The 27,236-nt window shown below is 44.7% G+C and overlaps 3 protein-coding genes across 5 annotated transcripts in view; all 3 read left to right on the top strand.

The window, feature by feature from the left end:
• Window positions 1-6,549, top strand: part of LOC146197475 (solute carrier family 35 member G1-like) — a 28,053-nt gene extending 21,504 nt beyond the window's left edge. For all 3 annotated transcript variants that reach the window (XM_084599308.1, XM_084599310.1, XM_084599309.1), the window contains exons 2-3: window positions 3-316; window positions 5,013-6,549. In XM_084599308.1, coding sequence (XP_084455434.1) covers window positions 66-316; window positions 5,013-5,853 — 1,092 coding nt within the window. In that variant the 5' untranslated portion in view covers window positions 3-65 and the 3' untranslated portion in view covers window positions 5,854-6,549. The remainder of the gene's footprint in view (window positions 1-2; window positions 317-5,012) is intronic.
• Window positions 6,550-13,837: 7,288 nt separating this feature from the next.
• Window positions 13,838-18,969, top strand: Naa35 (N-alpha-acetyltransferase 35). Its single transcript, XM_084599307.1, has 3 exons — window positions 13,838-14,985; window positions 15,269-16,025; window positions 17,463-18,969. The coding sequence occupies exons 1-3, from the start codon at window positions 13,871-13,873 to the stop codon at window positions 17,796-17,798; spliced, it is 2,208 nt and encodes a 735-aa protein (XP_084455433.1). The 5' UTR covers window positions 13,838-13,870; the 3' UTR covers window positions 17,799-18,969.
• Window positions 18,970-20,286: 1,317 nt separating this feature from the next.
• Window positions 20,287-27,236, top strand: part of LOC146197473 (lisH domain-containing protein ARMC9-like) — a 45,449-nt gene continuing 38,499 nt past the window's right edge. The window contains exon 1 of the mRNA XM_084599306.1: window positions 20,287-20,513. The gene's annotated coding sequence lies outside the window, so the exon portion shown is untranslated. The remainder of the gene's footprint in view (window positions 20,514-27,236) is intronic.

Here is a 27,236-nt window from a genome sequence, read left to right as displayed (position 1 = left end):
AGATGGCCTGTGGCGATGAAGTGTGCTGAGGAGGAGCGGAGCCTGCGGTGGTGCCCATCCGGCCGATGCCGAGCTCGTCGAGTTCGCTGGCCCTGCCGCTGCTGCAGCCGGCCGCCGACGAAGAAGCTGCCGAGCACGATGACTCCACGGCCGCCGCGGCGCGGAAGCAGCTCTGCCAGCGGAGCGGCGACCAAGCAGATAGCTGTGAAGCCGACGAGGACACGGGCTCTTCGTGGCAAATGTACAAGGGGCTGGCATTCTCGTCACTCTCGAGCTTCTTCTTCTCCATCTGCACCGTCATCGTCAAGAAGCTCAAGTACGTGCGTAGCCCATCAGAGTGGCTGTCCCGCGGGTCGCCGATATGAAAAAGAAAAGAAAAAGTGAAGGGGTTTGGGTGTTAAATGCTGGCCAGTATTTATGCAATATTTGTAGCTCATAAACGGCATGTAGTGAAGTATAGGCAAGTTTGACGACAAAAGCTTAGCAGAGCAGCTTGTCATGTCCTAAGTCCCATTTCTGGCAGCGGCAGGACGGGATAACAGGGCTTGGAGAAAAACAAAGCAAAAACAGAAAAACGGAAAGAAGTTAAACCACAAAATCAAAAGGAAGTTGCATGGATTGACAAAGAGTAATGAAAAATATTAAATGGAGAGCAGGTTGATCACGGGATACAACTAATAGCAAGGAATATACGAGTATGCACAATGGTAATGCAGCAGAACTGTATAGACGTCTCAATTATTTAAAGCAGAAATAAAACATTAACTCCAAACATAATTGTACAGGCCAGACAAAATGCAAATCGACGCGAATCGTATTGAGGTGCTATAGAGGAGCGCGACCCAAGAAACACATGTAAACAGATCTTAATGTTCTTTTCTCGTTTCGCAGTGCACCATTGGAGACTACCGCTCTCAAGAAAAGTGTGACAGTGCATGTTACGTCGTTCTGAAGGCAGTCTATATTTAGAACACGTCGATAAAAGTGTGTTGGGAAGCTTTACGTACTCCCGGAAGGCCTCCGCTGGATGCTTCCTGGAGGCGCGCGAGATTCACGTGTAATTCGGCCTGCTGCCACGCACGCTTTCTCTCGTAAATGCTTCCAAAGATACAAAGGTTTACATTGAAGACCTCACACAGCACAATAAACAAACCGCGTACTGTATCGGACTACCAACGCCGTGTGTAGGCATGCAGGCGCGTTCGCTGACGCCAGAGGCGGTCAAGGTGTCCTGCGCAATCACCTGCTATCTACCCAAAAATGATGGACAAATCCTGGGAAAGATTTCTTAAGCGTAAAGGTTTTTTGTTTTGTTTTTTTTACATATTGTAAAGCTGCACAATAACAATCAATATATCCGCAGTTAACCCTCTCATGCATACGGGCCTCATATGAGGACACATATTTATCCGGCTATAAAATTCCTTCAGTCACTCGGAGCGTGTCACTGCCGCATGGAGTCCTCAGCAGAGTACATGTGAAGTTTCCTAACATGTTTCACAGATGGCACTAGCTGTCCATGTTTCTTCAAACGCCAGGCTCTGAGGGGGAGTAGGCTTGTTTGAGGTCTCTGAATCTTTCTAAGAAACAACAATTAATTCCTTGACAGGCGATAGCTCTTTTCGACTATAAAAATTATCTGCGCCAAGTATAACTCTTGAAATTTGTCAGTGAGATTTGTTGCCATTTGTTTCTCGATTTTGACTTGTATACAGAGAAGAGAACATGTGTCCTCAAGTGGGGACATCATGCATTGAAGGTGAAGCCTTCCCTACAGCGCCACTCAAAAACTTTACTTGCAGAATGCCAGGCGTGGGCTCAAAGCGCCTGCATGTTCCCGCGCTTTGCGTTTGCGGTGCAGTCTGCTCTGGCATTTTGCTCTGCAATTGATACTGAAGAATACCAATCCGTGGACGAGATGGTGATACCATTCAAAGGGCGCTCTTCCATAACGCAGTACCTGCACAGCAAGCCGAAGCTCTGGGGTTCCAAGGTGTGGGTGAGAGCAGGAGTGTCGGGTTACATTTATTGCTAGGAAGTCTACCAAGGGGCAAGCGAGGAACGATGCAAAGTTTCAGGCGAATATGGCATGGCGGGTGATGTCATCAGACTGTCCGAGGGACTTCACGGAAAAAAAGATCATAATCATTATGCCGATAACTTCTTCACATTCATGGCCTTCGTCAGGAAACTGAAAGAGGATGGCATAATGTTTGTCGGGACATGCCGAGCAAACCGTCTGCAATGAGCAGATGAAAAGGAGCTGAAAGCGCTCGGAAGGGTAAGTACATCCATTTGCACATCAGCGGACGACATCACGGTGACAAGGTGGCTGGATAACTCGCTTGTTCACGTTGTTTCAAGCTATGCAGGACGGGACCTTGAAGGTACTACGAAAAGATTCAACAGGAAAGAAAGAAAAGTAATCGATGTCACCAGGTCATACTCCGTGGAAGTATACAACAAACACATGGGAGGTGTCGACATCATGAATTCCTTGATTGCAAGGTACAGAAATGACGTGTAGAACAAAAGGGGCTACTTGAGAATGTTCTTCCACCTACTAAAGGCGGCAGTTAATTGTGAGCGCCTGGATTGTATGGAGGTGGGTCAAAGGCAGGGACCAATATATGGACCAACTTGAGTTCCGAAGTCGCGTTGTCAAGGCGCTCATATTCCGCGGTGAAGTAGCGCAGAGCTCGAAGCGACGAGGCCGCCCATCCAACGATCCTCCTCCACCATCCCTAAAGAAAAGGGTGCTTCACCATGTGTCACTGGAAAAAAGGTTGGATGGCGGGCAGCATTTCCTGAAGAAGAGCATCCAGAAGTACGCCAGCCGCTGTCGAAATCCTGCCTGCCGTAGCAAGACAAGGTACCTCTGCGGTCGCTGCAACGTCTCTCTATGTCCAGAGTGCTTTAAGTCTTTCCACAGCGCATAAGCAGAGTATGCAAGACCCATCGTCATCCTTTCAATGTGATTTGTTGCCGCTTTCAGTGTTCTGGTATGAAAGCTCTATATTTTTGAGACTGTCGCTACTTTGTTGCGCACTTAAGCCAATTACCTAGACCACCTTACGGCATGTTGTCCTCATATGGGGACACATCAAAAATATAATAAGGATGTTGTTGATTGCTTGAAATAAATTATTTTTGTGATCTTTGTGGCATATAGTGGCATTTTTAAACGATAAATAATTTTTTTACACACTGAGTTTAATTCATGCATGAGAGGGTTAATTCCTCCACCGGCTTGTATATTTCGCTATCTTCAAAAACGCGTCCCATTGGACCAAGAAAGGCCATCAAGTGCTCCTACAGAACCATGTTAAACATCTTGACGCTGCTTTGAGACACAATTCCGCACAATAACCCGGTCAGGCATACCAGTACATAGCGCCACGGATGGTCCCCTGGGCAGAGCAGAGCGGAAATCGGCTAGAAGTAACCGGTTAAGGAGCAGGCCTTCTGGTAATCGTCATCTACCATAGCACCACAACGGTCTACTAAGATTGGGACTCTTACCGGTTCAGTCCCATGGAATTTTAAAAATGTCCACATTTTCTTGGAATTTGTCTGTACATTAGCTTCCAGGCCGTTAAAATAGCTGTGACTTACTATACTTTCTTAATTTCTTTATTTATCAAACGCCTTAAGGAGTCATAAACGGCACGATTCTTACTTTTTTGTACCTTTTCAGGAGGTGGTGCGTTTGTGTCTTTTGTTGATAACTTAGTCTCACGAGTTTCCCAAGCCTTGCCGGCTTGTCTTTTGTTGTGCATTTACTAAGAACGTACTGGTAAATTATTTTCAAGTCTATATTTGAACATCATCCGTAGTTCGTTACAGTCGAAGATTTTGAGCTAGTTACATCGAATTTCGGTAAGAAGGATCCAACCTTATAGGTAAAATGAAAATATAGTCAGCCTTTTTGTAACTCTTCTGGATCCCGCATGTGCTCTTCTGTAACAGGTGCTAGCTGCGCAACAACGCAGTTATGGTGGCTTACTCCGAGAGTGAATATAACGTCACTAATGAAAGGTGGTTGGTTGGCGAAAATTAAGTCGAGAATAGAAGCACCGCTACTCCCCTGCCTTGTTGGCTCCGTGACAAGTTAACACAAGTCATCAATATTAGCTAAGAAACTCTGCCGATAGAGCACTCGATTCACTCACAAAGCATTTGGCCTTGTCCAACTGGACATTGGGTGTATTAAAATCGACACTTTCGGCAAATTCTTGGCTCGATGAAGATAGAAAATTATATAGGAACTTGAAAGCGTCAGGATTAACACATGTTGGGGAAAGTCAAAACGGACCAACAGCTAAATCACGACAATTATCTGCCTACAATTATTCTAGTCGGCGGGCCGAGAATACTACCTGGTATTTTATATAAAGCATACCATTGACTTGATTTTAAGGTAATCTTTCTTTACATCATTTTTTGTTTTCAATAGCATTTTGAGGCACATATGGACGTAGTACGTCCTGCAGCCACGGTGCTGTTAGGCTTCTGGCCGGGAGCAGAGGACTGAGAGAAGAATCACAGTTGAGATTCGGATGAGAGGACACGAGCGGAAGCTCATGGTCGCGCTGCTTCGCAAAATATAGCGGAGGAAACATGCTTACTAGTGCATGTATCGGCGCTCCTGTCCGTCTTGCTCTGTGGTCTCCACGCTGAATATCATCGAGTACGTCTTGACATTGCCGAATAAGCATGGTCATTGAATTAGTGCCGACGAAACACAAAAGTGGCTGTGAGAGAAGCGATTTGAGTTTTGTAATTTTAATGTAAAACATGTGTACCTCAAGAATGGCATAGAGGAAATGAGGAAGACGGTGCTGATCCCGTTCCTTTTACATAGTGCACATGCTTTATTATGGTCTGGCTTTCCTCGTCCCGTGTCCATTTCAATGAAGCCTATGGTATACCGTATTCCAACATATGTACCGAGGCGGCCACGTTGTGTTTTGGTGAATTGACACCATTCGTGGCGTTCGAATCATTTGCAGCTACATCCCTGCGGCCGAACTGGCAGTTGTGCGCTTCCTGGGCATCCTGGTGTTCACTGCGCCCCTGGTGGTGGTCAGCCGCGAGCCGCCGCTGGGCACCAAGGGTGTGCGGCGGCTGCTGATCCTGCGCGGCCTGCTGGGCGCCACCAGCCTGTTCCTGCGCTTCTACGCCATCCACTACATGCCCATCGCCGACGCGTCGGTCATCATCTTCAGCGTGCCCGTGTTTGTGTCCGCGCTGGCCAAGCTGTTCCTCAAGGAGCCGTGCGGATTCTTCCACGTGGCCGCCGTGCTCGTCACCCTGGTCGGCCTGGCGCTCATCACCAAGCTGCCGCTTCTCTTCGGCGGCGGGGGGCCCGTGCAAGCGCGAGGAGTGGTGGCCGCGCTCTCCTCCACTGTGTTCGGCGCCAGCGTGTACATCGTGGTGCGCAAGGTCAAGGGCGTCCACCACTCGGTCATCATGTTCAACTTCGGCTGGGTGGCCATCCTGGAGACGGCCACCATCGCGCTGCTCACCACACACGTCGAGCTGCCTCGCTGCGGCCTGGATCGCTGGCTGCTCGTGGTGCTAGGGGCGTTCAGCTTCGGCGGCCAGCTGCTGCTCACGCGAGCCTTGCAGCTGGAGCAGGCAGGGCCCGTGTCCGTGGTCCGCTCGGCGGCCGACATCGTGTTCGTGTTTATCTGGCAGGTGGCCTTCTTCGGCGAGGTACCCGACCGGTTCACCGTGTCGGGCGCGGTGCTTGTCACCGCCTGCGTACTCCTCACCGGCCTGCGAAAGTGGGCGCTCACGCTGCCCGAAAGCTCGACGACGCGCGCTAGGCTAGCCTGGCTTATCTCGTGACACCGGGCAATGCTTGCTTAGTCACGAGTTGGAAGAGCCATGCACGCCGGGCCACGGCGCATTTTCCGAAGGAACTGTGCCTATCGCAATGGAAGCTCTGCGTGTGCGGGAGCCGTATTTTGCGTAGCAAGAGCATCCTCGCTTTCCGTTATGTTCACGCATACCTTCGGCTCGGTGACCCGTTCTGACATGGGATTATACCGCTCGCTTAAATGGCGAAGGGCGCGTAGAGGTGGTGTCTAACGCATGTTACTCGACGCGTCGGGAAAATCTGTGTTCAGCCACTATCCAAGGTGCTTCCCCTTTATAGGTATAGCTGCGGACGCATTAACTTCCTGACCGTCACTAAAGTTGCAGCTGCGTTGTCACGGCGTTGCAACGCGTTCCTCGTGATAGACAGAGTGTACTCGAGCCCCCGATGGACGTTGGCCCGCGTAAACGTGCGCGCCACATGGAGCAGACACGGATGTGGAGGGGAACTAGTTTCGTCGCTTTAGATGGGAATTAACTCGCGACACTTGCTTTAGTGCGTCGCTACGAAAGGGTTTAGGCCAGAGGTGGACGCTTTGCATCCTGTGGTCAACGTTTCACATATCTCATATCGTGCTTGTACGTTCCGCACGGATCTAGCTGTGATAATTTTCAGATTATGCTTGTGTCTAAGATGACAAAATAAAGACAGGTTGATGTTTGTTATGGCCGGTGTGGACTCCCTTTTTCTCATGGCATCACCCTTGTTGCTGAATCACTGCGACGGCTCCTTCTGTGCTGTTTGTAAAACCAGAGGTGAGTGCTCTGACCTACGTGTCTGCATGCAGGATCCATTGAATCTCTCCAACGCATCTTAGCATTTGCTCTAGCAGAGAATACGGTGCAGCATCTCCTTCCGCCATGTGTTTGACCCACTTGGCATCGCTCCTAAGTCTGGCCGTGATTATTTTGTCCCAGTGAATTGTGAAATTTTCTCATTGCAGCACAGCCGAGGACATCATGCGGCGGGGCCTTCCCTTTTTCGACAGGTGTTCTTGAATTTCGGCCTACTCTTAACGCAAGAGCTATACTACAGGGTCTTGAATATTTGGGGGCTGGGATTTAAAAAATTCCTATGCAAAATCTGCTACCCCATTCCAGCTGAAATAACGTTCACAAAGTAGCAAAATATCGTCTACGTTATCTGATCAGTGATTCAACATTGGTACTTCCCTAGATTTTCCGAAATCGAGGAAAAACTTCTCTCGGCGGCGTGCACAATTTTCGCAGAAGAGAGTCGAAAAGCTATTTTGACATGATACGTCATCTGTCGAGCAGTGAGGCAAGCTCCATCCCGGCCGTCGGCGCGCTTGCCTCGCTGCCCGACAGATGACGCATCATGTCAAAATAGCTTAAAGACTTTTAAAATAGCTTTTCGACTCTCTTCTGCGAAAATTGTGCACGCCGCCGAGAGCAGTTTTTTCTCGATTTCGGAAAATCTAGGCAAGTACCGATGTTGAATCGCTTATCAGATAACATAGACGATATTTTGCTACTTTGTGAAAGTTATTTCAGCTCGAATGGGGCAGTAGATTTTGCATAGGGATTTTTTAAATCCCAGCCCCCAAATATTAAAGACCCTGTATATAGTTGACGCCTGCGCAGAGTCGACCGCGATCTTTATCTGCCGCGCTAACGATCAGCGTCACTGCGTGGATCACAGGCCAGCAACGCAGAGAGATCATGAGATGCGGGACTAAGACGGCGATGTGCTTGCCATGCACCCATGAGCCTATACATTTCAAGAATGGCTTGCCTATAGACAGTCTACGCGGCGTTATTTACAGCAAACGATTTGTAGAATTAGCTTAGTCCTGCACTCGCGTCAGCGGTAAACCCGCTAACTGAATATAGATGAATGGGCTGGTGGAAACGTGGTGAGAGATAAATGTCCACATTTAGGAGAGAGAATTGGGGACGACGGGGAGGTTACGGCGAGAGCGGATGACTGCGCAACTGGAATGTGACAGCCACGGGAGAGGAGGCGGCTAAGGAGGAGGTTACATGTCGGAAGGCAGAGGAAGCGGGAAAAAGCTATCACTGATTCATGCGTTAAGCTGGTCCTGCTAACACTTTTTTGTTTTTTCAAGCCATCGTTGAGTACACATTCTTACTGGCAAATTCCAAGCGCATAGTTTTGCGCGTGCTAGCTCATTTAAATGCGGGCCTCACAACGACAAGCGTGCACAGTTGCATGCATGATGCTTCATTATCACGGATAATGTGTCAGGTATGGTATGATTATATTCCAGTTACTTATCAAAACGGCAGCTAGCACTAAAACCTCAGTTCTGGTCATGACTGTGTAATTGATATATGGAGTTTAATTCGTCCCAAAGCGACTCAGACTATGAGAGATGCCGTAGTGGAGGGCTCCGGAAGTGAAAAGTAGGCTTAGCGCCCATAGGAATACATGGAAGCGAAATATTCCAAAACAGTTTTCTAATTTCACGGGTCATCCGTGATGTCATTATTCGGTACAGAGCAACCATGAACGGTCTGGAATAGATCGTGGAAGTGTGAAATCTCATTACCGAGGCGAAGTATTTTTAAAACACCGCGAAACGTATGGGGGTGCGAGTTGAGAGGGCGACCCATAGAAATACATGTAAACACAGCTTACCGGAACATTTTGCTCGCGGTTCAGCAGCGTTGAACCTTTCTCATTGTTTGGTGAACGTCTTGTACGACGCCCCGACGTCATGTTGCATGACACACTGCATTCTCTTGCAAGTAATGCAAGTCTGACGACTTGCGGGACCGCTCACAGCACGATAAACTGACCGCACACAGTTGCAGACGACCATGCATCACCTGCGCTGTCGCTAGCAGACGCTCCGGACTGGAGGCGGCCGCGGTGGGTACCGCCAGCAGCGCTGTCGTCTGCTGCAATGCGCGAATCTCGTTCGGTCCATATTGTCGTATGGCGTGTGAAAACTGCTTTTTAAATGTAATTCTGTCTAGGACATATCACTGGAGCGGCAGTATTATCAAGCTTATTTACCCTATGCGGCAGCATATCAGACTGTAAGCAAAACTGCGCGATTCGCTACACCCAGCTTGCCTTTTGGCGGTGTCTGGATTCATAACACAGGTTATTCGGGGAGTTTTAAAAGTAGACTGCCTCCGTAATGACGCACCATAGTCTATCACACACTTCTTCAAAGCGCTGGTCAACGTTTAACGACCGGCCACCACTTCTGATGCTCTGCGAAATGAGAAAAATGTTCCGGTAAGTTGTGTTTACATGTATTTCTACGGGTCGCCCCAACTCGTGCCCCCACATGTTTCACGGTATTTTAAGAATACTTCGCCTCGGTAATGAGATTTCATATTTTGACGATCTGTTCTAGGATGTTCATAGTTGCTTCGTATCGAATAACGACATCACAGGTGCCCCGTGAAATGATAAATCGGCTTTGGAATATTTCAATTCCATGTATTCCTACGGACGCTAACCCTATTTTTCACCCCCAGTCGGCTGCGGCGACGCGAGCGCCTCCTTTGTTTGTAAACACGGCGTTGGTCTATAGCTGCCACGTGGTTTCTCCTCGGTTCAAGAACAAATATACGCGCATAGGGCCAAGAAGCTACGAAAGTGAATAGTAAAAGGTTTCGCTTTAAAAACAGCGTAAAATGTTGTGAGTCATTGAGTCACAGTTTATCGTAGCTAAAATGTGGGAGCGGAGCTAGTCGATAGGTTTGCGACAGTTTTTGTGACATGATCGTTATGTAATACGGCCCCGTTCATAGCCTCGTTTCATTGTGTAGGGGTGGAAGCATGCTCTAGCCTTTTGGAGCAGGCAAGAAACAGCAAAAGTCTTATTTTGGAGAAGCTTTAGAGCAGCAAAAGTCTGATTTTGGAGCATGTTTGGGGAAATTTATGGGCTATTTCGGAGCACTTCGGAGCAGGTTGAAGGCGTTCAGTGGTACGAATGCAGTTTTCTGCCCACAGCTATAAAAAGTTCCATTTAATTCTTTATCCAATCAAGCAGAAAATTATTCAATAAACCTAAAGTTCGAATTATCGAATGGGCTTGAAACAATTGCCGAAAGCAGTTTGCATTACAGTAATTTTATCTGCATTTGAGGTGAGACCGAAGAGAAACCGACAGTTTCTTTCCATTTCGTCAAGCATTTTGCTTTGCGCAAGCGTCAGGAAGGCTCAAAAGCCTTAAAAGCCTCCCTACCATTTTTGCATTGCGACTAGTAGTGTTGATGTCTCTGCACAAAACGGCTACTTCGCGTTTTGAGGATGCGTCACCACACAGCCGCGGTAAGGCATCGCGGCGAAGGGTGCAGTGCGGTGAAACTGCGAGTAACCGGCTGGAAGCAGAATGTGGATAAACGCAAAGGACATATGCACATGCGTTAGAACAGGGGACGCCATCCCACAACAAAAGTGAAGGAACAGTGATGCCCCAAGCAGAGGTCCAATCGCAGCCGCGGGATGACATGGAGTCTAATCGAATCCAAAACTATGCGACTGAGCTTTATTTTGGAAATGGCGAACTTCCGATCGTCGCAATATACCTGCCACAGCGCTCGCCATGTGCGCGGACAGAAATCTTACATGCGATTCAGGTTTAGGGAGGCCTATTTCTGTGGTCACTGGCGGCGCGGGTCGTACCTCAACGAGATTCCCCGTCCGAAATAACCAGAGCGAGCCTGACCATGTCCGAATTAATGAGCGTTAGAAGCCGTAGACCTACACGGGCATCGGCCGAGACCGCGTTTCTGGTTCAAATATCCGAAGTTCCGGATTTACGGGGGTCAAAGCAGAGACTTTTCTTTAGTTCAAAAACTCCATGAAAATTGATTCTGTACCCCATTGCCGGAAGGTCTCTGTTCGAGACGAAAAGAAGACAAAAGTATCTAAAAAGCAGTAGTGGAATCAATTAGCTGCTATTAACTTCAATTCATAAAGGCTTACCAAACCAGCCTTTCGTGAAAGCCGCGGCGATAACAGTTTGGGACCATCTTTAGGACAAACACCACGAGTGAACCAAACAGTCTTCGATGTGGATGCGATTGCGTCCTTTTGTCGTGAGCGTCCAGTATTGCTCAACTGACAATAATACTTGCCTACTTTTGGCGTTGTATACTTCCGATGGTCAATTACCGCGCAGATTTGCCATTTTGGCGCAACAGGTCATATTGGCACATAATGGCGCACTTGGCGCAGCACTTCCACTCCTATATAATAAAATGTTTATGATGCACGTCCCCTGGTTCTAAGGTAAGCAGAACCTGTTTTTGTACTGTTTTGCATTATATGTACAAACTACTATCTCTGATTGGGGCTTTTGTTCGTTATGTGTCGTGCAGTGGACTTGGAACAGGCTCATTCCATGCGAAACATCCCATACCCTAAAAACGACCACCACCAAATCTTCTGGAAAAAAAAAAAAAAAAAAAAAGAAAAAAAAAGGGGGGGGGCTATTGCGCGAAAGCAGTTTCGTCAAAGCATATTTCTCAAGAAAAAATATTTTGGTGACGTGAGTTTCCGCAAAGGAGCTCAAGTTGGTCTAAGAAAGAATATGTTTCGTGAAACAAGATGCAACCATTATTTTACAATATTTCACTTATATGTTATTCCTTTATGCGATTTCATAAATAGAGCAATATAAGAAATTTTTGCATTTTATAGAATAAAAAGTTTTAAAAACATTCTTTAAAGAAATTGTTTACATTAACCTCGATAAATTGTCAGCGGTCGAAACAGATGTTTCGCGCTTTCCCTGTTTGCTAAAATGTTGAATGTTAAAAATAATTTGAACATTCTGAACGAACAGTTTACGAAACATGTTGTGCCAAACTTTGAAAAAAGTTACTTTTTCTTGATATTCAGGCATGTATTGAGAACCAACGACTTCGAGATAAAAATAGTCAAGATGGCTCACTACATGCATTAACGTTCTAGGTTTTAATCTAGAAGATTTTATGCGAGAAAATTTTGTTTGATGGGAGAAACTATTTTTTGAAGTTCACAACCAGCTACAGCGGCAGGCACAGCCGAACTGTGACTCGCCTTCCAGGAATCATCTTCTGTCACAGAAGACAAGCCTAGGTTCTTTGTCTCCCTTAATTTGCCCTGGCCGCATCGACATAGGCTATACCTAGGTCGTTTCTGTATTTGCCTGCAATAATTCGAGTACGGTTCGCTTTCCTAGCTGCGTGCCTCTCCACTGCCACGTTTTTTGTTTGTTTGTTTTTCGGAGGGGCGGTATTCTCAATGTGCTGTCTAAGTGAAATCGGCAGTATCTTCCTGCAGCTAGAGTCGTACAGCGGTTTAACCCCTGGTCTGTACTTCCAGTTCATTGCATATACAGAGTTCTAGTAGCTTTTCAGTTTTCGTGTATCTGGGAAGCCCTAGAAAGTTGTTTTGTAGACTGTTGTAATGGTCGCGTTAGTTAAATCTGTGTCTCTTGCCTTGATATTGCAGTAGATTAGAGAGTATACGTAATGCGGTACATCATGATGGGCTTGTACTACTCGGCATGTATCTGCTTCTTCATCCCCCTATGCTTATTCAGCCCTAGTACTTGTTTACTTGCGGCCCGAGTGGCTTTAAGGGCATCTTGACCTCTCCAGCTTTGTGGAAGGGGAGGCAAAGAACCAAGGCTATCCACTTGGACAATATCGTTTCCTGTTTTTCTGACTTCCACTGTAAGGATTTTGGTCATTGCTGAAGAGCACTTCTGCGTATAGTACATGTTAGAAGCGTGGAATTTGACACTGGAGCTTAAAGGGGGATCACGCACCCTATCATACTTAAGCTAAAAAGGACCTCTTTAGATCGTTCCTTGCCTTTGCCGCTAGGTGCCGCATTGATTGTGAAATCTACGAATTGTAATCCAGGTAGCCTCTATTAAATTTCGTTTCTTTGGAACATCGATCTTGTCATCATGTGCTGCAATGGCCGGCAAATGTCGACAAGCCTACTATGCTAGTGCACTGTAACACGGCTGCAAACAGCTGTGTACAGCGTATCTGTCGGTCGGGCGGGCCGTAGCCGTGACGAAGAGAACCGAGACTTGTTTGAACGTACACATGATCAGAATCAAACTCAGGCCAAGACTAAAGTTTATTGAACGAGCACGTATTTTTAATGGCGATTTCCACTGGTCGATCGGAGCTGGGCGCCCGAGCCGACCTAAAGCGCTACAGAGCGAATCAGCCTTGGTCGACCAGCGGAACGTGTAGAGCGCGCGGCGGAAGTAAAGCTGAGCCGGTTTCGAAAGTTGTAGCCGCATCCCAGCGCCAAAATGTTTGCGGTTGATAAATAGGCAGGAGTGCGGCCCTCAACAACTTGCTTTCTCATTTTTTTTAACGCTGCAGACGTTTTTCGATAGACGCACTTCGACATATTCGCCCAAAAAACGATGACATCCAGCGTCCTCTGCCAATGTCGCTGAAACGGTCAAAAACAGCCAAAAGAATCCAGCAGCATCCGGAAGTGACTGCGTCAGCGACTAGGACTTCCGGCGAGATCCGACTTCGGTCGGCGGATCGAGCTGGAGCGTCCCGAGTTGCCCCAAACGACCAGCGGAATACGCGAAACCTATCTTGGTCGACCAGTGGAAATCGAAATCGTCGTCCCGGAGCAAGAAAACGTGCTCCGTAGCGACCAGTGGAAATCGCCATAAGTTTGGCACACATGGCACAAATAGCGAATAGAAAAGTATTACAGCAGCGCCTCCTTTATTTTTAGAGTAGATGAGACACTCACTAGACAGAAAAGTACTTCGCTAGTTTATGAAACCGAAACAAGAACCAAAACTATATTTCTTGGCTTTTATGACCCGTTTTGAAAACTCCGATAACCATTCTTTTCAGAGTTTACATCTCCTTGACAAAAAACACTGTTTTCTAAATAGATTCGCGGTGTACATTAGTTCCTTTCAAAACCAAAACTCAGTCATAAAAAATTTACTTGGTTTTCACAATGATGTTGGCAGCCACAGTGTGACTCGCATCATCAAACATGGCTGGAGAAAGCAGTTTGTTTCTAAATGCTACTCGAGAAAATTCAGTTCCATGCAAAAATGATACGCCGGCGCCAACCTACAACTGGAAAGATATCACAAAAGAATTCCGAGAGGCCACAAGAGAGCTCGAACTGGGTGAGCTTGTACACGACGAAATGTTCACTCTGTTCGAAGCTATGTCTGCTATCGAGATGATGGACCCGAAAATGGATGCTGGAATGATGTGCAACTTCGGCAACAAGAAAGTCATGAATTTCGACCAGGCCGTGGCTGCGGGTGCACTCAAAATAGCCGACTTGACCTCGGCCGAGCACATCGGTATAATTGATTCCACGCTTGCGTGCCTTGTAACGTGGTTGGAGGGGCACTCGCTTGCGCAGACCGTGTTCACCAACCTCTACTTGCACAAGCCGCACCAGGTTGAGGACAAGGTGATGAAAGCCTTCTCTATCTGCGTCCTTAAGATGGTTGATATGATTAAAAACTTTGTCACTAAGGCAGCTGTGTTCGAAGAAGAGGACTTCCAGCCCGTCGTGTACGGTTTCAAGCTAGGGTGGGACGTTACCGAAGTCCGTGCCGCAGGAATGATGAAAGAAATCGAAGACGAGCTCTCCAAGAAGGTTAAAGCGACGAGGGCGAAGCCCGGAGAAGAGCTTGATGTAGCACAGTTAACGTGTCACGAAGAGGCCGTGGCAGTCTACTCGAGGGTGAAGTTTTGCCGCTTCTTCCAACAGGCGCTGATCGCATTTAACAAGAAAGGTAGCGATGGTGTCGACGAAGTGGAGCGCCTCCTTCAGCAGTGCCTCGAGGTGTTGCCTGTTCTGCGCCGCACCATCGCACTCGGCGTGCAACCCGACCCGAACGCCGAAGGGACCAACCGCGCCGACTACCCGACGGTGATGGGCTTCGAACCTCTAGTGAACCAACGGCTACTTCCGCCGACCTTTCCCCGTTACACGAAGATCAAGCCGCGTGAGGATACCGTGGACTACCTGGAGGCCCTGATCGGTAGGCTGCGACACGTGTGCCGCATCGTCGACTGCACTTCATTTCACTCAGCCATCGATTTCCTCGGCGAATTCAGCAAAACCTGGCCTTGCGTCCTGTCTAGGTACTCTGTCACAATCTTACTGGCCAAAATTCGGTTTATTAGCATAACACGTTCATAATACATTTGCGCAAATGCTAGTGTACAACTCCATGCGCAGAGGAGTAATTCGAAGTGACTAATCGTGAGAGGCATCAGCAGTTATAAGTGAAGTTAGGGCCGCACATGCATTCAGAAGTGGCTACTCGAGTGGAAACATTTCAAAGTAATGTCATGGTTTTTTTGTTGTTGTTGTTGTTGCTTTTGTTTCGGTAGTATGGTTTCATTTGTTAATGTCTCTGTGCAGGTCTGTGGTCCAGCTGCTGTACTTACCCAGCCCTGGCAAGGTCTTGGGCAACCTGAGTATGGTGGATGTTCTCAAAGACTCAATTCGCTCCTTCATCAAGCCACCTGTGCTTTCACAGCGAGGCAACAATGCCCTCGGCAACCACCCTCATGCCCGCGAGCTTGTTGATGCTTTTGTTGCCCACTGTGTGCGGCCTTTCACTTCCATGGTGCACATTAGTGGCCATAACAGAGCACGCCAGAGAGACAAGCTGACGCACCTCCTGGAGGAGCTTGCTGTGCTACAAGATGAAGCAGACCGGTTGGACACAGTGTTGCACAGCATAACACTCAAGATGGAGTCATCACTGCCACACCAACATCAGCAACAGCTGGCCTGCTTTACCACGTGGGTGCTGCACCATGTCCTGCGCACCATGATTCGCTATCTTCTGTCAGGCTTCGAGCTTGAGCTGTATTCCGCTCATGAATATGGCTACATCTACTGGTACCTCTATGAGTTTCTGTATGGCTGGATGATTTCGGCACTGTCGCGTGCTGACGCTTTTCTGATGGAACAGGAGGCGCGTGCTGAGCAGCTTCGTACAGGACGTCCTGCAAAGAAGGGCAAGCGCCGCAAGAAGCCCTGCCCCCATAGTCGTGAAATCTTTGTGAGCCAGGCTTACCAGAACCTGTGCGGTGGCTACTACAAGACCTTGGCAGGGTTTACACTTGATGGAAAGCTGCGGAGGCCGTGTCCAGAATTTGACAAGGAAAAGGTGTGTGGCAATGCCTGCATGCACAGCAATAAATATAGATTAGGTAAAACATTGGAGGCAGAATGGGGCAATAACGTACTGAAGGCCAATCATAGCTTTAGTGTTGCTTTCTTCAGCTTTTGTGCTGATATACCTCATTTTTTGTCCGGTTATCTCTTGTCCTGCTCTGTTCTTGCCAGTAGTTCTCCTTCCGGAGAGCCAAACTATATGCAGTATTGTGGTTTTTATGGTGCCACATTTTACATTGCGCTGTCGCTTGTGATTGTGAGCTGGGCATTTTGGGATGCAGCCATTGTTATATTTTAACTGCTATGTTATCATAGATCAGTCAGGAAGTGAAATGGTAACCCTGTTCTCACCGCTACCTTGAGGGACAGTGGCTATGACAGATTGGCGTTTTACTCCACTTAACCCCACTCATGCTTGATGAAAGGGCTGCTGCAGGAAAATGCAACTACACGGTGATGATGGACTACCTCTCACTACAGGGGGCACAAGTCAGGCGAGTTGGAGGGGAATTCAAGTTGAGAGATTGCAGACGTTCGCTTGCACATATACCATTTTTGTAATTATGCACACGACATTCAAGCATAAGTTGACGTATAGAATTCACTTAAACTCAGTAATTTGTAATTGAATTTCTCTCATTTTGTTTTAGTTTCAGTTTTAACATCAAAATGATGTCTGTGATGTCAAAGCTTGAGATAAGCCACATGAAGTACAAAAAGAAAATTCTATAAATGCTGCTTCTTCATCCATTGTCATTCTGGCTCTTAAAGCAATCTAGCTTAATTGAGAACTCTAGAGGGACAAAGTGACAAAAACAACAATATATATTGCGTCTTTGTATCTCTCATGTCATCTGCATTGAACTTTTATGTCACGGACATTGTTCTGCAAAAGCTGAAACTGTAAGAGCTATAAACAAAGAATTCAGTTATCAATTTTTTATCACTCATATGTACGATTCATGCGTACTGTCTTGGGCATTGCTGCAGGGATGAAAGCGCTCGATCGAAAAATTTGTCTCTCCTTCCTTTAGAGGAAACGGGTAATGCTCACTCTCACACTTTTATTTTCTTTCCACTTTTGCACGCTCTCAGGATCTGCAAAGTGCATTGGGGCTTGTTTAATGCTACCAGGATGATGCGTTCTGACGACAAGAATTTTGCCTTCCATAGGTGGTTTAAGAGGAGGCTGGTGTCCTTGATGACTGTTAAAATCCCACTAATCCCAATAAAGGCCGTAGCATTTCTCACATAGTTTGCCTCTTTCTATCTATATCTTATTATAGTTATATTATCATGGATCATCTCCAATTTATTGCAAATTTTAATCTTTCCTCCAAGCAAAATTTCTCTGCCATGGCTGTCTGTGTGCTACTTCATGTTTTGTTGCAAGATAAATATTACAGCACAGGTCCCACTTGTGTTGCAGGTGCGTTATGAACATCGGTTTGCACCGTTCAACAGCATCCTGACACCGCCCCCTGTGCAGTATGCCCAGTACAGGGAAATGACTGACCCGTACAAGTACCAGCCACACCCCACGCCAGAGGACATGTACCTCGCCGCCTGCAAGTGCTTCCAGAATGCACGCATGCTGCTCGACAATGTGCCGGACCTCAATAGTGAACTAACAAGTGTGATGAAAGTGGCTAAGACGAACTTCATTGTTGTGAAGCTGCTCCTCAGTGGCCACAAGAAGGATTCGGCCATCTTGCCAGAATTCGATTTCAGTCATCACAAGAATTTTCCCATCATCAAGATTTAAGTGGCAACATGACAGACTTTTTTTTTCCCTCTCTTTCTTTTTAATTGCGAATGCGGTTCAGCTCTATGGCACATTGGTAATGTCGCTGTGCACGAAAAGGGTTGGTCAGGTGTGGTTGCACAAGAGATAATGCAGGCTGTAGCATCTCGGTCATGCCAGTACTGCATAGAAGTAAGTGAATGAAATGTGCATTGGGTTATCAGCATTGTCACATTTTTGACTGTATGCTAAGAATTTGTCATTTGCCGACTATAGCTGTTATTTTGAACATAAGGGCTTCATTCAGAGTCATTTGAGCCATTTCTGTTAGGACTAGAATGGTGGTTGGGGCTTCATGCATCAGAAAGAAAAGGAATTGCTACATGCTCAGAAGATCTGTTTGTGCTTTTGCTTAGTGCTAAATGTCAAAGTTTAAGTGCAGAGCGAGTAGATACGGTGTGGGCACTGAATTAAGCATTCTCAACTCTTGCATGTGCTGTGGTGCCATTTTAAGCAGATGAGGAAACTGTAGAAACATGATGTTTGTCAGCGATCACATTTGCAAATCATATGCATTCATGCGCATTAAAGGAACTGCTAATTTTGCCCATTATTATATGCTGTGCTGGATCAAAGGTGTTAAAGCAAATGGAGTATGTGACTCAGATTGCCCATGTTGAATGGCATTTGCTCAATTGGAGCGTATCACCAAGTGCCAAGAGTGCACTGTCACTGTATGGTTAAACTAAATTGCATGCTGGTTAACAAAAAATGAGAATGAGGTGCAGTGAATGAATGGCTGCAGCACATTCTATTTAATGTGATCAGTCTGAAAGAGTACAGATGATTTTGTTATTTTGTTGTCAAATATGAAACTGTTGTCGTAAATTCTTGTTAATGTGCTGTTTTTGGTTGTAAATATTTAATATACAATATAATTAAGCCTTAGTAATGCATCATGATCAAGCACAAGTCATTGTTACAACGTAAAATGTGGGGAAAGGGTGTAGATAAAGAGAACATTATTTAAAATAAAGTTTTTGCACTTGCATTTTGAGACTGAAAATTTTGCACATGAAACACACTCGCTAGTAATTTGGCCAGTGTGATGGTACAGAGAATGCAGACAAAGTGAAAGCACTGCATTAGTTACGCATGAAATAAATAGTGCTTGTGTAAAACACAACCTTGGAGCGTAGAGTATAGACAACCTGCTTGCCTTTGCTGCACAATTGCTTATTCCACCTGTTATGATCTACATGTTGTTGGCTGACTTTCCAGGAATATTGAGTCAACCATCCCTGAGCAGCAAAATGAAGTGGACACTTGCCTTTAGCCACAGCCAGCACTTTATTTGCTCAGACAACAAATTTCAACTTTATCAATGAAGTAATAGCAGCTTTTTTAGCATTCTGCAGCTGTGCTGCAATACAGACAGGTCAACTGCTTTCCTGTGCCTTGTATATTAGCTATTGGCCCCTTTGAAGGCAGAATCTTAAGAGAAGGGGGGGGGGGGGGGGGGGATTACTTTGAGTGGTCTGGTGCTTTGCACTGAAATATGTATATGGAGATGGGGCCCTCATGGAGCCTTGGCTTTCTAAAATGGCAAAAGTTGTACGGGATAATGCCATTTTGTGAATTCAAAAATGTCATGCTCAGGTATAAATTTTTAACTAGGAATCTGTTGGTCCCAACTGTACTTCATTTTTAGCAGGTTCCCAGTTGTAGAATTCGGATAACTATTGGAATCGGCACTTTCTAGAGCCGGTATGTGACCTGGTAGTACAAAAGCATTAATATAACCTTTTGTTTTTTTTCTATGGACCAATTATACAATGTTTTATGTTTTAATTGTTCTGAATATTTCAATCAAGTGTAAAAGTGAATTCATAAATATTAGTTGAACACAAAAATTGAAAGAAAACGTTTGCGACTCACATTAAAATGGTAGTGACACTGCGCGAGCACGCAGATCTGCCTTTAGTGAGCTCACTCAGACAGCTTCCAAACACCACTCAGCCAACAGCAACAATGTACTGCAATGCACAAAACTTGCATATTGAATGCTTACAGTCATATTCAAATTAATACCATGAGCTCATACTTTTGTACTCCACATTAAGGGCATCAATGGGGGATAGTTAATTATCAACGTTTTATGGTCTAATTTTTTAGCTTTTTATCTATTTAATGGCAGACATAATTCAAGTGTTCTGAAGAGATCGTCATCACCTGCACTTGGCCTGATACCACAACTTGGTCTACCCTTGCAGGTTGAAGGAAGCTTTTGCTGGGACTCTATGATATGTCGCTGCAAAACTCACCGTTGCCAGTCATCTACAGGAAAGAAAGCCTGGGCCGCATGAGAGTCATCATCAGCGCTAGGGGCCATTTTAACTGCTTTTTGATTATATCAAGGGTCCTTAGACAATTGCACAGCTCATTTGGGGACATCGCCATTGACTGCACTTGCCCTAACAGCACAACCTTCCCTTCTTTCGCAGGACGAAGGCAGTTTTTGCTGGGATCGTATCGATGCTGCTGCGCATCTCTTCGCTACCAGCCACTTACAGGAAAGAAAACCTGGGCCACGTGACTGAATTCTCATCAGTGTTAGGTGGCATTTCAACTGCTTTCCGGCTTTATCAAGTGCCTGTGGACAATGGAATGGCTCGTTTGGCAACAGTGGCATCACCTACATTTCGCCTCGCACTGCAACCTTCTCCGCTCTCACAGGTTGGTTCAGTATTACGGAAATTTCTCTCTTCCAGTACATTTTGGTGCTGCTAGTCATTTCCATTGTGCTTACCACATACTGTTTCCGCTGGTGTTCTAAAACTAAATTGGAAGCCACTGCAGTCACTCTTATGAATTTTAAAATGATTACTGTATGCTCTGTTTATATCGAGCCTAACCTAAAGATAACTCTTTCAGACCTAGAAAAACCTATAGAACAGCTACCAGAACCATACCTGGTAGTTAGCGATTTGAATGCTCACTCCTCATTTTGGGGGAGCAGACTAACTGATTCTAGGGGTCACATTTTAGAAGATTTTATTTTAGGCAATAATATATGTCTACTGAACACAGACAAGCACGCATACTGCTGTCCAAGCTCTGGAAGTAGGAGTTGCTTAAATTTATCCTTCTTTTCACCATCACTTTTTAGCGATTTTAAATGGGACGTCTTGAATAACCCGCATGGAAGTAACCATCTGCCTATTATCAGCATTTTATCTTCTCAGTCAATCATCCATGGTAAGCCCCGTCGTTAGAGGTTACACTTAGCGGACTGGCCTCTGTTTAGTTTGGAAGCCAGTCAAGATAAAATATATTCTGAGGAACACAGTGTGGGTCGACTTAATGAACTGTTTATGCTTTCTGCCATGCATATTGCCATCCCTCGCACTTCAGAAGTAGTACGGAAAAATAAACCATGGTATACACATGAATGCAGGATGACAAAAAAACAACAAAATGAAACCTGGGGTGTCTTTCACAGATACCCTACATACTAGAACTTGTTAGTTTTAAAGAAAGCAAGAGCTAAAGCACGGTATATCCGCAGACACGCAAAAAAACCTCGTATGAATTACGTTTCATCGATAACGAGCTCTACCACGTCGAAAAAGGTATGGGAGCAGGTCCATAAAAGAAATAGCACATTTTCTCCTTTCACTATTCCCCTTCTAAAAGCCCCAGGGATGCCAACGAGTATAGAGGAGCAGGCTAATATACTAGGAGAACACTTCTGCAGAGTTTCCAGCTTATTCCACTACTCAGAATCATTTTTGAAATATAAGAAAACAGCGGAAAAATAACGACTTCCAACAAGTGGCAGTAGCAATCAGCTTTTTAACAGCTTAATTACATTACAAGTAATCCGTCACATAATATTGGCTGGCAAACAGACAGCACCAGGTCCTGACGATATACATTACGAAATGCTGGCTCATCTATCAGAACCATCGGTAGAGGCACTTTTAAAATTTTTTAACAAAATATGGGTATCGGGAAAAATACCTGAGGCATGGAAAAAAGCTACAGTCATACCATTCCTCAAAACAGGGAAGTCACCAATCACTCCAAGCAGTTACAGGCCAGTAGCCTTGACTAGTTGCCTTAGCAAATCTTTTGAAAGCATACTCAATATCAGGCTAATGTTTGCTCTAGAATCACGAGAACTGCTTGACATACATCAGTGTGGCTTTAGAAAAACACATTCAACAACTGATCGTCTGGTTCGTCTCGAGAATATAGTCAGAGAGGCGTTTATACATAAACAGAACTGTCTCGCGGTATTCTTCGATCTCGAGAAGGCCTACGACACAACTAGGAGGTTTGGAATACTATGTGACTTGGCAGACTGAGGCATCCGTGGGAGGATGCTGAACATTGTAAGCGACTTCCTTGCCAACCGCTCATTCAATGTTCGTCTAGGCACATGTCCAAACCTTTCATTTATAGAACGGGGTGCCTCAGGGGTGTATCTTAAGCACCACGCTTTTCATTGTAAAAATGAATTCTGTGGCAAGAATAATCCCACGGTCCATTATGTATTCAACATATGTTGATGACCTGCAAATAGCCTGCCCATCCGCCAGTATACCAGTATGTGATAGGCAAATTCAAATGACATTAAACAAACTCTCAACGTAGACAGACAACAATGGTTTTAAATTTCCCCACAAAAAACAGTAGCTATTCTTTTCTCCCTCAAAAGAGGGCTTCACACTGACCCCACTCTGTATTTACATGAATCTACACTGCCAGTAAAACAAGAACACAAATTTTTAGGCTTGATCTTTGATAAAAAACTTACATTCTTATCTCACATAAATAACCTAAAAAAGAAAGCTTTTCGAGCCCCAAATATCCTTAAAGTGCTCTCACGAAAATGGTGGGGCTCTGACAGGACATGTCTTCTTCGGCTTTATTGCTCTCTGGTACGCTCCCGCTTAGACTATGGAAGCATAGTGTACGGCTCAACCAGATCATCGTACTTGAAACGACTCGACCCAGTACACAACACAGGCCTCCGTCTGTCAACAGAGGCTCACAGAACATCACCCATCAATAGTGTCTATGTCGAAACGAACGAACCATCCCTTGCCGACAAAAGAACCATGCTTACGTGTGCATACATACAGAAAATAAGATCTCTTCCGAAACACCTCTGTTATCCTATCGTTACTACATCACCATCCAGAACTCTATTCAGCAATAAACCCCGAGCAGTCAAACCAATCTTTCTCTGATTTGAATAAAAATGCAGAGAATTAGACTTACTAGATGCCCTTCCCAATATTGCCTATAGACCAGATCCACTTCCACCATGGGAGAGTTTTCCCTCTATGTGTGACTTTACGCTGGCATGCTTACATAAAAAGCAGACTCCTCAAGAACACATATTGCAAGAGTTTCTTTCACTAGATGAAAAATACAAAACACACAAGGCATTTTATATAGATAGATCAAAGACAGCAGATTACGTGGGAAGTGCAATAATCCAGGGAAGTTCAGAGCAAATAATGCGATTGCCTCAGTGCTCATCAATTTTTACTGCCGAAGGTTATGCCATATGAGTAGCCATAGAAGCAGTACTGCAAGAAAATACTAAATGCAGTGTTACATATTTTGACTCTTTAAGTGTCATTGCAGCGCTGCACCTCAAAAATGCAGAGGAGCCCTTAATTAGAGACATCATAAACAATGCAGTAAAGGCTTACAAGCAAGGGCAGGTAATCAAATTTTGCTGGGTCCCTAGCCATGTAGGTATTAGGGGGAATGAGAAAGCCGATGAATGTGCTGCATGGGCCCGTAACGGTACAGTAAAACAAATAGACGTTCCTTGCAAAGACTGCATGAAGATTATACTGAGTAAACTAAGAACAAAATGGCAGACTTCATGGGACAAGGAAATTAACAATAAACTACACCTTATTAAGCCTTTGTCAAGAGCGCTTTGTCGAAGTGATCCTGTGCCATCTCCACATCGGACTCACACACCTCACGCACAACTTTTTATTCCTGCCGCAACAGAAACCTACGTGTGAAGCATGTGGAGATGAGCTCACAATCAATCATTTTTTGGTGCCATGCACAAAGCTCGACAAAACAAGAAAAAGGTATTTCATAGATCTCTATAATAAGCACATCCCACTCCACCCAAACCTTCTCCTAGGAGAAAATGCTCTTGTCGAATTTACTTGTGTTCTCAACTTTTGCAAAGGAATCAACGTCCTAAACGAACTATGACATAACTGTAAACAATAGTCTTTCTAACACTACACACAATCAACCCTGTGTTTGGCGCATGATGGCCGTAGTTGCCTATGTGCCATTAAACCCAATACAATACAATACAATAAATACTCCTGCTGTTTGCCGTTATACCCGTCTTCTTTTGTATGACCAGGTCTACCTCTACTTATGATGGGTAATAAAAAAATTACACCATCTGCCGTGTATGTAACATGAAGATTACAGGTGTGGATGGTCTACGAATTAGCAATGTGGCAGCTCCTTTCATGAGTTTTGTTGTGGCACTTCACTCAAAGAAAGGTGCCTGTGGAAGGGCGAGAAACGTTCCACTTGCACAAACTTGCATCACACAGGAGCTCAAAATGGCAGGCTTGAATCAGTAGAATCCATTTATAGAAAAGTCATTCGGACCGGCAAGAATCTTTACAATATCAATTGTTGGTGATAACATTGTCCTGAAGATGATATCTGGTAATTAAGTAGCTACTTACTAAACACGTCTTGTTGCGCAATGAAAAAAAAAAACAGCAACTCTAAAATACCTTCTATCTTTCCCTGATTGTCTCCGTGCCATTTTTTTTTTTTTTCAATTATAAGATTTTTTGTTTACATCTTGTGGGAGTATTCTTAGGTATGAAAGCAATGTGACTACGAATACAGCTGAACTTTGTTTCATGTGAAAACCAAAGCCTTGCATGAACACTTGTCATCTTCCACTATTTCTGTTTTTTAAGAGGTAATAGATGAGAAATGCGGCTTTAGTCAAGAGCTGCAAAACCGCACACGCCACACCTCCATTTTTTGCCACCGCTGCCTCGTGCTGCGAATATTTCTCACAGCACTTTTACTCCCTGAACGGATCGTGCCACCTTAATTCCATGTATGTAGCCAGCTTTACTTCTTTTTTTCCCTACAAGCTGCATGCTTTTCATTATGACTCCAAGGCCTGCGTAAAGTTAGCTTCTCCTCAGTGCTGGTGAGCGTGGTGGTAAAGCCATTAAAAAAAAAACACACACACACATGTTCGGTTTTATTACTTTCTCTTCTTTTCTTTTTTTTAATAATGAAAAATTCGCCTCACGATCGTATGTCACGTGCCTGCAGCGATGTCGGCCCGGGGGAAGTACTTTGCCTCGGCCAGATGCATTTTACTCTAGCCAATTTTTATCAAAAATGTATTTACTATAAAGGGGAAAAAATGCACAGTCATCCATGGCAGATGAACTGGCACTTCAGTTTCACTTTACTATATCCGAGTCTTTACTGTATCCTAGTTTACTATAGTGGGATTCTACTCTACGAGCACAGCATTTTGAATATTTTAAGAAGCACTAATATGAAAATTGGAACCCTATTACCACTGCTCACAACAGTACCAAAAACTTAATTGCTTTCTGTAAAGTATGGTGATGTTCTGAAGCAACCTGCAAAGCAGTATAGCAAAATAGGAATCTAAAAATGCATTGACACCAGTGAAAACCTGATCTTCTAGTATTGTCACTAGGCTGAAGAAGGGAATGATGTAGCCGGAAACAAAACCCCGAGAATCATGGTAGTAAAGAAACTAATCAGCAAAGCTTGGTACAGAAGGTTAGTGAAGTAATTCCACATCCGCTGCCCGTAAAGTCTGACAAAGTGCATGGCACTTTTTGTCTGGTTCTCAAGACAAGCTTGTGATAACTGGTTTGATAATTGACGCTAACTGCATGATGTCCAGAGCTATGTGTACATTCAAGAGAACATGATTAGGCAAAATAAAGCCTTGGTATTAAGTGCGAAGCACTAGGAAGAAAAGAAGAGTTACTGGTTTGTATGGCGCAAGGCTGGCAGGGTGTTTTTGAGGCATCAATGAAGAGGGTCAGTGCAAGTGATCAGGAGTGAAAGTGGTTTGGTGTACATGAAAGATCAGCTAGCCCAAATCTTTCAAGATATGTGTTATGTGCTTCTTCATTTTCTCATAATCAAGTAGCCTAGAGTGAAATACAATGTAAAGAAATATTAACAAATGCACCTTGTCTTCATGTGAATGCATGATCTGTCATGAATAAAGCTGCTGATATTGTTATATGTTTAATCAACTAGATAGCTATGTTTGCAGTGTTTGTGATTATAGGAACCTTGTACTCATGTGATTTAATATGCCTGGTTGCAAGTCATGCTTAATGAACAAGTCTTGAAGCCATGGTGATGGCATTTGAGCTACAGTAAAAATAAGTGTATAAACTGTGGCTTTGTACCAGAAATTTTTATCACTTCTGGCTATGAAATTGTTTTGCTTATATTTTTACCATGCTATTGTTGCAGTTAGTTATTGACCTCCAGATGGCCGTACCACAAAATTCTTTCCCTTCATTGACAGAATTTTGAATCTTGGAACCCTAACAACTTCAGCATGATTTAAGGGGGAGATTCCAATAAAATGTGTTTTCTCTAGCAGCATTGTGAAAGATTTTATTTTACTGCTCTTTGCATATGGCCGGGTTAACGCAATTGGGATACTGACAAGGCCAGGTTACCAGGCGTACAGAGTAACTCGTAAACATTTTTATTATGAATTTTAATGAACTAGCTTTGTATCCTCCATCATTAATTTTTTAATGGCCATTTTTTTTTAAGTAGCCTACAGTGAAAGCATATAAAGAAAAAGCCGCCATGTCTATCAAGTCATAACTGCCAAAAACTTTGTTGCTTTCAGGTAGGTCGTGTTAAATACAGTTTGGACTGACAAGCTCTCTGTGACAGGTGCAAAAACTGCTCGTGACTTGTTTTCATTTTTTTTTTATAACCTTGAAGTCCTTTGCACTCAATATTTTTCATAGAAGACACATGTGCAAACTCAGAAAGGGCGCAGGAATGGATAACGTCGCAGCTGCCTCATAAAATTTAAACTTAAAGGACAAATCTTTGTTCATAGTATACACATGATCCGGAACTATTTATAAAGGTCGGAGATTTCGAATATAAATTAATGTATGCTAGAGATTCTTATTACTCCGGTAGATTCGAATCATGCCATGGAGATATGCAAAAGCTATGGCACCGGATCAACAACATTATTTTATGCACACCACAGAATAGCTCTCTCCTTGAATTAGTTTTTCAAGGAGAGAAAACAAGCTAACAAAAATTAGCAGGGACTTTTAGCCAGTATTTATTGACCCCAGAATGTCGAAGTTCTTCAAACGTAGCATATGA

This window comes from Amblyomma maculatum, chromosome 3 (genome assembly GCF_055883805.1).
Source record: "Amblyomma maculatum isolate TAMU_Amacu chromosome 3, ASM5588380v1, whole genome shotgun sequence".
NCBI lineage: Eukaryota > Metazoa > Arthropoda > Arachnida > Ixodida > Ixodidae > Amblyomma > Amblyomma maculatum.
The sequence above is the reverse complement of the archived record's forward strand: the minus strand, read 5'-3'. Positions and strand labels throughout refer to the sequence as shown.

What these genes read in the sequence shown, in the direction of transcription:
- Naa35 (XM_084599307.1), top strand. Translation starts at nt 13,871, where the DNA reads ATGGCTGGAGAAAGCAGTTTGTTTCTAAATGCTACTCGAGAAAATTCA. An exon ending in TGGCCTTGCGTCCTGTCTAG is followed by an intron (nt 14,986 to 15,268) that starts GTACTCTGTCAC and finishes GTCTCTGTGCAG; the next exon opens with GTCTGTGGTCCAGCTGCTGT. An exon ending in CAGAATTTGACAAGGAAAAG is followed by an intron (nt 16,026 to 17,462) that starts GTGTGTGGCAAT and finishes CTTGTGTTGCAG; the next exon opens with GTGCGTTATGAACATCGGTT.